This window comes from Python bivittatus, unplaced genomic scaffold (assembly GCF_059951505.1).
Source record: "Python bivittatus isolate LINGU-HERP-01145 unplaced genomic scaffold, Pbiv_v1 ctg000020_np1212, whole genome shotgun sequence".
Taxonomy (NCBI): Eukaryota; Metazoa; Chordata; class Lepidosauria; order Squamata; family Pythonidae; genus Python; species Python bivittatus.
Genome location: NW_028277030.1, coordinates 77,382,568 through 77,395,489, shown reverse-complemented (window position 1 = coordinate 77,395,489; position 12,922 = coordinate 77,382,568). Strand labels below are relative to the sequence as shown.

At 40.1% G+C, this 12,922-nt stretch overlaps 1 protein-coding gene across 1 annotated transcript in view; it reads right to left on the bottom strand.

Moving 5' to 3' along the window:
* Nucleotides 1–12,922, bottom strand: part of MTHFD1L (methylenetetrahydrofolate dehydrogenase (NADP+ dependent) 1 like) — a 135,853-nt gene that overhangs the window by 111,779 nt on the left and 11,152 nt on the right. The window contains exon 8 of the mRNA XM_088141979.1: nucleotides 4,615–4,726. Coding sequence (XP_087998105.1) covers nucleotides 4,615–4,726 — 112 coding nt within the window. The remainder of the gene's footprint in view (nucleotides 1–4,614; nucleotides 4,727–12,922) is intronic.

Below are 12,922 nucleotides of genomic sequence, written 5' to 3'. Positions count from 1 at the left end.
ATACTGGCAAAATACAAAGAACAGCCAGAGAAAAATAATCAAGTTCACTTTTATTCTTATTTATTTTGCTTGTAGTAAAAGGAGCAAAGGAGTGGGAAGGATATAAAGGATGGGTCAGAGTCAGCATAACTCATTTGATTAAGCCATAATAATGGCTACATTGTGGTTTTGTAAGCACAACGGATCACATGAACTAGTACTGTATCTCCATTGGGTACCCAAAAGTCCTCTTTCTTCTATCCCAGGATCTTCAAGTTGCGTATACAATTATGGAAATAAAGTATCCATATACAATTTTTAAAAAATGGTGGAAGGATGGAAATGCAAGCGCAAGCTTTTTCCTGTCTCTCTCCATGAAGCCAGAAATCTTCAAGAAGAAACATACTCATCTGTTTCACTTCACTTCTGACCACCACCCCACTGCTCCATCCTCATCATGCCTCTCCAAGTTTGGAAATATGAAGTTATGACTCAGTGAAACTTGTTGCCATGAAACTTAAATGAAAACCGACATGGTCTTAATATTGAAAAATGACACAACTTCATGTATTGTTGAAGGCTTTCATGGCCGGCATACGATGGCTGGTGTGGGTCTTCCGGGCTGTGTGGCCGTGGTCTTGAAGTTTTGTTTCCTAACGTTTCGCCAGCACCTGTGACCGGCATCTTCAGAGTGCAGGAGCACAGACAGGAGCAGTTCTCTCTGTGCCCAGGGTGATGTGACCCTTTTTGTGGGTATTTATAGAGATCTGAGTGGGGGGGAAGGAAGGGGGGAGAGATTGGGGGTGTGAGGGTGGGGTTGGGTTACTGAGTGGCTGCTTGTTTTGGTGTCAGAATATGTGTGTATCTTCCTGGGGATTAGGCAGGGTTTTTTCTTCTATTGAATTGTTAACGAGGGGCTGCTGGGGGTGATTAGCAAGTTCATTGTGTGAACTGTTCACATGTCCTGGTGGTTGAGTTGAGTTTGTTGACCTTTTGCAGGCTGTATTTTTCAGGATTGGTAGCCAGGTTTTGTTGATTTTTAGACTCTCCTCTTTTTTATTGAAGCTATGCTGGTGTTTGTGAATCTCAATGGCTTCCCGGTATAGCCTGGTATAGTGGCTGTTGGTGTTGTCCAGTATCTCTGTGTTTTCAAATAGGATTTTGTGTCCAGTGTGCTTGAGAGCATGTTCAGCTACTGCAGATTTTTCTGGTTGCTGTAGTCTGCAGTGTCTTTCATGTTCTTTTATCCTGGTATGGATGCTGCGTTTTGTGGTCCCGATGTATACTTGCCCACAACTGCATGGTATGCGGTATACTCCTGCGGCGGTGAGGGGATCCCTTTTGTCTTTTGCTGATTTTAGCACTTCTTGTACTTTTCTGGTGGGTCTGAAGATTGTTTGGAAATTGTGCTTTTCCATGGGTTTTCCCATGCGGTCTGTGACCCCTTTGATATAGGGCAGAAATACTTTGTTGGTGGGTGGCTGTTTTTCTTCTTCAGTCGCATGTTGCTTTCTTGGTTTGATGGCTCTTTTTATTTCATTCTTGGAGTAGCCATTCGCTTGTAGGACCCAATTAAGGTGGTTAAGTTCAGAGTTTAGGAATTGGGTTTCGCAGATCCGATTGGCACGATCCATGAGGGTTTTGATAATGCCTCTTTTCTGACGTGGGTGGTGGTTGGAGTTTTTGTGTAGGTAACGGTCTGTGTGGGTGGGTTTTCTGTAGACTTTGTGTCCTAATTTGAGGTCTGGTTTGCGTATGACCAACGTGTCTAGAAATGGAAGTTGGCCGTCCACTTCTTTTTCCATGGTGAATTGTATATTGGGGTGGATGCTGTTTAGGTGGTTCAGGAACTTCTCTAGGTCTTCTTCATCCTGACTCCAAATTGCGAAGGTGTCATCCACAAATCGGAACCAGACTGCTGGGGTAACGGGTGCAGTTTCTAAAGCCCGTTTTTCAAAATGTTCCATGTAGAAATTTGCTACGACTGGGCTCAGGGGGCTTCCCATGGCGACACCGTCCATCTGTTCATAGTACTCATTATCCCATAGGAAGTAACTGGTTGTTAGGCAGTGCTGAAATAAGGCTGTGATGTCTTCTGGGAAGATCTGTTTGATGAGTGCCAGGGTGTCCCTCACTGGTACCTTGGTGAACAGGGAGACCACGTCAAAGCTGACCAGTTTGTCTGTGGGGTTGAGTTTCAGGGTGCTGATTTTGTCGATGAAATGTCCTGAGTCTCTGATGTGGGCTGGAGTCTGTCCAACGTGGGTCTGTAGAAGGGTGGCCAGATGTTTGGATAATTCATATGTTGGGGAGCCAATGGCGCTTACGATGGGTCTGAGTGGGATCGAGTCTTTGTGGATTTTGGGGAGTCCATATAGTCTGGGTGTAAGGGCTTCTGTCTTGCATATGCGTTGAAGTACGTTGGGGTGAAGGGAGGAGCTCCTCGTCAGGGTGTTGGTTTGTTTCATGATTTTGCTGGTCGGATCCCGTTTTAGTTTTCTGTATGTGGTGGGGTCTAGTAGTTCTCTAACTTTGTCTTTGTATTCATCTGTTTTCATAATTACCGTGGCGTTGCCCTTATCAGCCGGCAGGATGATGATGTCGGGGTCCGAATTGAGGGTTTCTATGGCATTTCTCTCTTTCCTCGTTATGTTGCTGGTGGGGGGCTTTGCTCTCCGTAGGATCCTTGCTATTTCACCCCTTATTTCCTCTGCTTCCTCTTCAGGACGGTGGTGGATGGCTGATTCCACATTGGATCTCTATAAATACTTACAAAAAGGGTCACATCACCCTGGGCACAGAGAGAACTGCTCCTGTCTGTGCTCCTGCACTCTGAAGATGCCGGTCACAGGTGCTGGCGAAACGTTAGGAAACAAAACGTCAAGACCACGGCCACACAGCCCGGAAGACCCACACCAGCCGACACAACTTCATATTTATAAGAAAGTAGGGTGTAGTTCCTGCTAGTGAAAAATGCATGGATAGGAAAGGATTCATAAAGGGGTAGTAGTGTTGCTTAACACAGGATTCTAGCTATAGAAGCTACTAGGGCTATGCAGCACTTTGGACTTTAAAACAGAAAGATGGTTGGAGCATGCGTGTACCACATGACTGTAACTCCTTACACCAAATGCATCTTTCTTCAGAGCTATAGTTGCAGATGGCAACCACTCAATTCCAGAAAAAGATGCTGCTGCCTTAATGCTTACTTGTGTACTCCCTCATGCCCCAAGCATCTTTTCTGAACCTTTTAATGTAAAGCCCTGCACAGCCCTAGAAGACCCTAGCTTCATCTGCTTTTTAATATGTTAGTTCCCTATAACATTCAGTGCAACTTAAGTATCACTGGATCACAATTCTTTAAGTTTTAATAACAAAGACAATCTAGCCATAAAGAAGATTATAGCTTGAACATTAATCACTCAAGAAGGGGAAAAAATTCAAATGGCTTTCATTTGTGTTCACACTTCGTTCTTTAAGCTCGTCTTCTGGAAAATGTCAATTTAGATTAGAAATGAAGAGTGTTTTCCTGGAAATTACTACAGCCATAAATTGATGACTGCCACAATGAAACCACACTAGGATCTCAGCCAGAACAATATGAAACAAGAGAGATCACATTTGATTCTCTTCTCCCCCTTGCTTAAACTTCTGTGTTTTTTCAGCCTATTTGATTTGGCTTTATATAACTGTTTTTATCAGTGCAGAGATAACATGTAGTTGAGTTTCAGAATTCTTCCTGATTGGAAACTGGAGTAGCTGATTTGATGCCAGGAGGAACAGAGTGGAACATTCTTGTAGCTGTTTGTATGAACAGAGTCCATTGAAAAATATTGCATTTGAAGGCATGAGGAGAGTCTATCTGTAGTATCTCATTCATTTACACATGCAAGCTATGCCTGGACATTGTATTCATTTTGTGGAAAAGTGCTCTGTGCTTTGCTCTAAGTTTCTCCATCATCCAGTTGTTCAACATGTGACAACACATGTTATTACTATTATTATTCCCATTCTTATTATTAGTTTATTCCACCTTTCTTATATATAACTCAAGGCAACCAACATACCTCATACTTCTGCCTCCCATTTTCCCCACAACAACACTGTGAGGTAGGTTGGGCTGAGAGAGAGCGACTGGCCCAAAGTCACCCGCCTGGCTTTCGTGCCTAAGAGAGGCCTAGAACTCACAATCTTCTGGTTTCTAGGCCAGCACCTTAGCCACTACACCAAGCTGTCTCTCTATTGTGACACTGAATAATGGAAAATCCATCTGTTAACCTTGAGACTCAAAGTTAAACACACCAGTTAATGCCCTGCTCCCCAAAGTTTGGGGGGGGAAAAAGAGAAAAAAGGACAAACATAGACAATAACGGCTATATCAACAGCCAGCAAGAATGATCATCCAGGGATGCCAGTAGCAAAATAAAGGCAAGAATCAATTTGCTGAAGCAAATAATGCTAAACTAGGACTATCCATAGGATTTTTCTGTTTCAGTACCACTACAGGTATATTCCTTTTTCTGCCCTTTATCTTAAATTTCAGGATATAAGAGCATACTTCTTTGTCATTAAAAAATTGATACAAACATCAAGCTTTAGCATTTATTACTGTACTGTACATCTTCAGAACCTCACCCAATAAAGTGCCTTGTGAACAATCCACAGTAGTGATCTTGGATTCTTTCCAAGCCACCGAGATCTCTTTAGGTTTGGTACTGCCCACGACCATCATATCAGCATCACGAAGCTAAGATGGATAGAAGAACATACACTTGATTATATTACAGGATATATATGGGAACACAAAGTACTGATACTATGCTTAATCAGCTATAGACAGAAAACAAGGAGATTAAATAATTGAGAAATTAATATGCATATATGTATCGTAAACTAGGCAACCTCATAAACCATGACTGAAAACTGGTTTATTTTAATGAGCCATAATGCCAAAACTTAATTATCCCATCTCCTTCCTGAAATTATATAAAAGCAGCATTGGGGAAAAGGAAAAATAAGAGCAAATAGCTATGTGAACCGTCTTTCCAAAGCTGAGCCTTGCTGAACGTTGATGGTTTTATTTTATAAACAAATTAAAATTCAGTCAAACACAGTGGCGGAATTTGGGTGCCTTGTTAAATTATAACTTAGTGTATATGAACAAATTAGATCTAAACCATGGTTTTGCTTATTTATGTATTTATAAACAATAGCAATAACCTGCCCCAATCTTAATGGATTCTGGGCAGAATATAATGGCAAGAAACAAAAGGAACAACCTAACAATCCCAATCAAAAACCAAAGAGAGATGCCCTCAGTCACTTAACTGGGGCCAAAGGCATGCTGAAATAAAACAGATTTAATTTGCTTTTGGAATGTGTGTCAGCCCTACAAGTTAGACCAGAATAAGAAACCAATGCCATGTAGGTCAGGACTACTTTTATTGTAACACTTATAGTAACAGAATCATGCAAGTCTGAATTTGCTTCCCCCTCCCTCCCTCTGTCTTTGTGTAAACTAAGTAGGGGCTTTTCTGGTATGTTTTCCCAAGTTATTTTCTTAGCCCAGGCTCAACCCCCACTTATCTGACCACGCCTTGGTAGCAACTCTTCCTCCTGTCCTTCAAGGCCATTCCCTATGCCCTCCACAGAATGTCAACAATGTGGGGGTTGCACAAATTGTGGGAGAGAGTTCCACAAGGTAGAGGCTATCATGGAGAAGTGTCAGCCTTGTGTCCAGACAAGAAGCACCCCCAGGAGTACTAGCTCTGTCTTTATTATAAGGTTACATTAACAGAATCTTGCAAGTCTGAAAGTACATCTCTCCCCTCTTGCCTTTACAGTCCAAGAAACTCAGGAGGATCCCTTCTGAGATGTTTGCCATGTCCCCATTCCTTCTGCGGGCTCAGCTACCTCTTATCTGACCATCGCCTAGTCTGCGGCACTTCCTTCTGTCTCCCAAGGTCATTCCCACATAGCATTACAAGAAGACCTGTCATGTTTCTATACTCAGCGTAACCTCAGGAGGAGGGGAGATGGTCAATGTGCCTTTTATAGATGACCAGAGGAGCAGATTAAATTCTGGTGAGGTGTTACCTCATATATCCTAGTGCTGTGCCACATAGGACTTTAAAAGTAATGATCAGTACTTCGGATTAGGCCTGGAAACTTGCTGGCAACTCATACACCAACTTTAATTTGTGCTATTCTACACTGGTAGAGATGTCCCACCAACTATCCAGCTGCTGCATTTTTTAACAGTTGCAACTTCCAGAAACTTTCCAAAGGCAGACCTAGATAGTGATAAGGACATGAGTTATTGACATCAGGGCAGTTTATAAGGTTATCTTGTTTCTTACGGGTTAAGAGCTATAACATAAATAACATTAACTGCATTTTAGGATCTGCTTTCCTATGATACCTTTTCAAACCTATTAGGATCATTCTGAATTTTACTACCATATTCTGTGGTGTTATTCCACTATATTTTAGGTCATTTGAAATTTAATAAGCAAATCCTCTTTCTCATTAATGAAAATGTGAGGAGTGCAAGGCACAGGCCTTACTAATCAGCTTGTTTTGTCCAAGATACTAGTATTCCAACAATCTACTAAGAAGTTCAATAAAAAAAAAATTAAGATTAGTTTGGCAAGACTTGCTCTTTACAAATTAATACTGATCTCTAGTAATTACTAACAGCATGCAATTTTACTAACCTGCCAGAGTCAGGTACTTTATCTTGAGGTGTTATGTCACAGCACCTTGACATAGCAAAGATGATCAGAGATACATTGCTTCAATAGAAGAGATTATCTGTATCTCAAGGTTGAACTGTGGAGTTCTTGGTGCCCTCTGAGCTTGGTTGTCTGCTTGCAGACGTTTCATTACCCAACTAGGTAACATCATCAGTGGTAATGAAATGTCTGCAAGCAAACAACCAAACACCAAGAACTCCACAATACACTGCATCTATACAAAGAGGTGAAGGAGGTCAACCTGTCTCAATAGTCTGATCCACCTTGCAAACAGTGGCTTCTGCACATTTCGCGTTATAAGGGATCTTCCATAGACTTGTCTAAAACTAAGCAAAAGGTGGAAAAAACAATTAAATAATCAAATCCATTTCCTTGCAAATGCACCATATGGTCTCCAAATAGTCCGCAAAGCCAATACAAAACACATACCATTTGTAATTGAAACCAAATGTGATAAAAGACTGACAGAAGTGTGAACATATATCTAAAAGACAACTAGTTACACATTGTAAAATGTTCCAAAATCCATTAATGAGATCACACTGCAAAGAGTGAAAAAAAAAATCATGTGAAACAATCATGTAACCAATTCTTATGAATAGGTAAAAGTTCTCTATGCTCATTCTCATTAGCATTTTCTTCTAGCAATCTGGATCAGATTAAACCCAATAAATACTCTGAAACTTTAGTTCATAGCAGCACACAACTTCAGTGAGACTAAAGTTAGAAGATGATATCATCTTTGAAGACCCTCCCATTCCCAGATAAGAGAGTAAATGTTAAATCTACAGAAATTCATGCACCGTAAACCAGTATGTCATGATCAAGATACAGTATTACTGAGAACTCCATAAAGATTACATTCCACTGCAGTTGACATCAATTTCTTAAGTGACATTATACACTTCAAGATCAAATTAAATAATCACAATGTTTTTGCTAAGACCAATGGTAGGTCTCAATTAATTAATTAAATACATGGGATATTGAACATTTTGCTGCAAAAGTTGCTCAGATTTGCTATAATCTTGACTTTCATAGGTAGAACCCTTTGCAGTGCCTGCTGCATCTCCTTTTGTCTTGTGGACTCTGGTGAAGTGGAGAGGGTGCTCATTAGTACGACCTCGGTCACCTCTGGGCTTGATCCATGACTTTCATGACTCCTTTCAAGATAGTATGAGTTGGGTCCAGGAAGTAATCAATTCTCCATTGGGAGAGGTGTTTTTGTCAGCCTTGAAGGAGGAAGTGGTGTAGTTCTCCTCAAGAAGTTACCCCTGAACCTAGTAATTTTGGATAACTATTGCCAATTCGCGATCTATCATTTTTAGGGATGGTTGCTGAGAAGGTGGCGGGATGTCACCTACAAAATACCCTCAAACAAATGGATTATGTAAACTGATTTCAGTCTGAATTCAGCCCCAGTCATGAGTCAGAAATGACATTGCTAATCTGATAAATGACCTTTGTCAGGACCTGTGAACCCTTTCTGGGATTTTGACCTCTCAGTGGTGTTTGTTACCATCAGCCCTTGTATCCTCCTGAACTGCCTGTGTGAGTTAGGAGCTGGGGCCATTGTGCTTCAGAGGTTCTACTTCTTCCTGAGCAGGTAATACCAGTCAGTATCAGTCTGCTTGTGGCATCCTGGAGAGCTTAATTCTCTTCCCTCTGCTGTTTAACATCTCTATGAAATCGCTAGAGAAAGGCATCTCTTGGTTCTGGATGAGATTTCATCAGTATTCTGATGATACTTAGTTATACATCTCCAGCCCAGGCTGAACTGGAGGTGCTGTACACATCTTGGATGAGAGTCTGGAGCTCATGAAGCAGGCTGAAGCTGAACCCAAGCAAGACAAAATTACTGTATGTGCAAAAGGGATCTCTGTTGGCTTGACTGATTGCTTTACATGGGTTCTCAGCTAGTATGGCCAGGGGAACACTGGCTATTTCAGAGGATGCATCAAGTGTACCCCTACCTGGAGAGGAAGTCCCTAGTCACAGGGACTCGTGCACTTACCACCACTCACCTGAATAATTGCAAAGCATTCTACATGGAGCTGTTTCTGAAAACCGCTTGGAAACTGTAATTGTTCCAAAATGCCACAGTTCATAAATTGGCAAATCAGAATCATCATGGTCACATAACATGGTTAGTACACTGATAACCAATAGGTTCCCAATAGAGTTCAATATTCAGGTTTAAACCTGTAAAACCTTCTCCAGCTTGGCAACTAGGCAGTTACAGAACAATCTTTTCCATGTTGAAGCAGCCCGTGTAAACAATCCAGTGCGCATATCCTGTCAATATCTTTTGATGTCCCCAGTCCTGAGCAGCAAAAGAGTCAAGGGCTCACAGTCAGTTGTGGTCCCCACATTATGGAATGGCTTCCCTCTTGAAGTTAGGTTGGGAAACTCATTGTGGCCTTCTAGAAGCTATTGAAGACCAAACTGTTCCAGAGGGCATTTGGGGAGTCAGCTGACACCACTGCACATATTTGTATTATATTAGCACTTGATTAATTTATTGTGATTTAATGTTTTTGATAATGTTTTTATGTTTTAGGATGTAATCCACTGGGAGTCATTATGGGGTCTGGAGGTATAAAAGTACAATCAATCAATATATTTACATTTTTCAACTCAAGGAATAATTACTTTTTCCATGTTTGCAAATCATACACAGGTGTTTCCTCTATGAGTAACAGGACAAGAATGCTTGTTTCAAAACTGGGAAAATTATTATAGTGGGATATCCAACAATGGCTCTGTATTAATGAGAATCACTTCCACTCAAGCAAAGCAGGACACCCAATTCTTGTTGCAATGCCCTGCTAATTCCAAGAGTCATTCAGAAATGCTTACTCTTGTTCTTATCATATTGACAGATAGAGTGTGTCTGTCCCTGCTGTCCAAGCCCTCATTCAGTTCCACATCAATTGGCTGGCATATTATGATATGAAGCTGATTTGAGAATTGTGAATCATGGGCCTCTCCCACCAGATATCCTCCAGATGTGGAGGCATGCACCATTGCCGGCTGGGGATTCTGGGACTTGCAGTCCCCATATATCTGAAGATTACTAGATTGGGAGGACTGACTATATTCTAAGACAAATGCTGATCTTTAAGTTAAAGAAATATGTCCACCAAAACCAAAAGAAATCAAGGATTCAGGAATGAATCTCAAGACCAAAATTCATACTACATGGGGATTTGCAATAGTATTTCACAACAGTTTTGTTTTCCTTTAATATGGCCAAAGACATTTCCAAATTTCCCCATAACAATGGACTAGAGAAAGAAGAGGGGATTATTTTTTTTCCCTACATTATTTTTCATATTAGTAAATCCCCTCTGAAAAGTGAGTTTCCATACAGGAAAAGTATCATCATAAACAAATAGATCCCAAGATGGATATCTACCAAACAACCTTATTCAGATACATGTTCATTCTCTCTCTCTCTCTCTCTCTCTTTTTAAAAAATCCTCCTTTCTGGAGGCAACAGAAATTACCTTTCTGATTATTCATCTCTACAGAAAAGGTCTGTTGACAGGCCATTCACCATACCGACACAAATTTAGTGCTTGACATGTTTAACATTAACAGCGTTTGCTCATAATCAAGAGTAGAAATCAAGCTGGAACTAAGAAGGAAAAATCTTGTGGTCATACTCTGCAACCTGAATTGTGAAGAGGTTAGTAGCATTCTCTATATACTGAGAACTTGGATGTTTCACATTTTCGTGGCGTTCTCTCATCTAACTTCTGTGCTTTATTCCTAAGAGTGATGAACTCAAGCACATTAAAGGACAATATGAACATTTCTCATGATGCGGAATCTTCTGTTTCTCATGATGCAGAATCTTCTGTTTCTCATGATGCGGAACCAACTTAGATACTAACAGTATTCTTTCAGAAATTCTGTTACTGTAATAGCACTATAATAACTTAAACTGCAATTATTCTCATTTTCTCTAAATTTATGTAAAACATTCTTATGGTTCACTTGGACCTCTGGTGATTCAAATGCTCTGGGATTTCTGCAATCTTTTCTAGAAATGATGCACTATACTGAAAGAGAATGGCACTATTCCAGAATGCAAAAAAGCTGCATTGAATAATTTGGAATGCATGAAGATAATTTGTATTTAAGGTCAAAGAATATATGATTTGATTTGCGCTCAACGTCAGCATGTGGGATCAGTTTTGATTAATTTTAAGTCTCTTTAACTACTGTCCAGACCTCAAAGTATTCTAATGTATAGGTATCCTTCAACAGATTTTTCAGGCAAAAATAATTAGATTTTACTACGATGACCATATTTTTTTGGAAAAACTAAAGGACAAACCTGAAAAAGGGAAAAATCTATCAAGTTAGGATCATAGTCAAGAAAATGGTTTTGCTTTGTTGAAAATAAATTATTACCCTAAACTTAAAATCCTGGACTGCAGATATATGCTCACTTGAATTTGTATTAACTGAGTCACCATTATATAGTTACTAAAATGTCTATGTGTATATAAATGTAGGTACATATATTTGGTTTTATTTTTTTTTCCACTTTAGTTTGTTCAGTTTGGGAAGTTTCTCACATGTATTGTTTTGTATTTGTGTAATAATTTTTTTCTTCTTTTTTTCTAGTTGTTTGTATATTATAGTAATAAAATAAAAAATGATCTTTTGATTGTGATTGCACAAACAATTATCAGAATAAATATCTAAGTACAACGTGATGCTATTAAGAGAAAACAAGCTAGGATGATTGCCAGAATTTTAAAACTTAGGGAGGCTGTTTTGCCCTTGGGGACAACAATTATGCTTTTCTAAACTTTCATTTACAAAATGATACAGTAACATCAGCAGCTGAATAAACAGAATCTTGCCAATGGAGACGTATCTTAGCATCACAGCTGTTCAGTTTAGGGAAAACATATTTTATATTTTGAGTTATGAAATCCAGATACAAAAGATCAGCCTCCTTATTTGACATGGCTGCCACCTTCTGGAAATCTGTGAAATACTGGGAGCTGGATTCTGACTTAGCTGGAGAGATTGCAATGCTTTTGCATTACACTGTACCAGAATTTGCAATCAGTATCCTCAAGTGATTGCTGGGGCCAAAACCTAAACAAAGCCCACTGATGACAAAGCTTCTCTTGGCTTCACCAGCATTGACACTTTCTTTGGTCCTGTTGCCAATGAATGAAAAAAAACCCCAAGGGGATTCATTTGTTAAGTGTCTTTGGGAAGGTGACATATTTGACTGATAGGGTATGAGAGTGACAGTGAACAGAAACTGGGAAGTACGGTGCAGCTTATGCCAAGCAAGGGGTGAGCAGACCAGATTTTTGCTCCTCAGTAGGTGTAATGGTATGTGGGAATGACCTTGGGAGACAGGAGAAAGAGCCACAGCTTAGACAACGGTCTGATAAATGAAATTTGAGTCTGAAGGAGGAAGGATGGAAAAAGCAACTCAGAAGATACCCTCTCTAGTTTTGGGGAGAGTAAAAGTGAGGGATGAGAGGGGTACTTTCAGACTTGCAAGATTCTATTAATGTAACCTTACAATAGAGTTAGTATACATTGTCATGCTTCTTATCTGGACTACCTCGAAGGACTAACAGTAGGTCACTAAGAAATGTAGGAATGGGAGAAATAAAGTTGATTGTACTTTTGTTGATTTAGAAAAAGCACATGAAAAAGTGAATAGACTTGTGTAAATGAAGAGTTGAAGATTGGTTGTTGAAGGTCATATGAGCAGTATATGACGGAAGCAAGGCATGCGTGGGGTAAAAGAAATGCTTTGTGAATGGCTCAACACGGAATAGGGAGGAAGATAAGGATGCTTGGTTGTGTAATATATTTACAGATAAATTTATAAGAAATGCTTGCAGTGACGTGAATGTATATACAAGTAGTCTTTGACTTACGACGGCAATTGGGACCAGAAAGCGGGGGCAAGGGGAACATGCAATTTCTGTAGGAAGGGATTACAAGAGAGTAAGCAGGCCCACAATGGGAATACACTGGCCTGTTTGCGTAGTGCGCTGGTGGCTGCCAGACCTAGCGCACTGCTTTCAATGTGTATTCCCCATTATGGGCCTGCTTACTCTCTTGTACTGTAATCCCTTCCTCTCCAATGAATGTAAATACAAACATTAATTCCCTTCTTGTTAATTATCCCAGCAGGG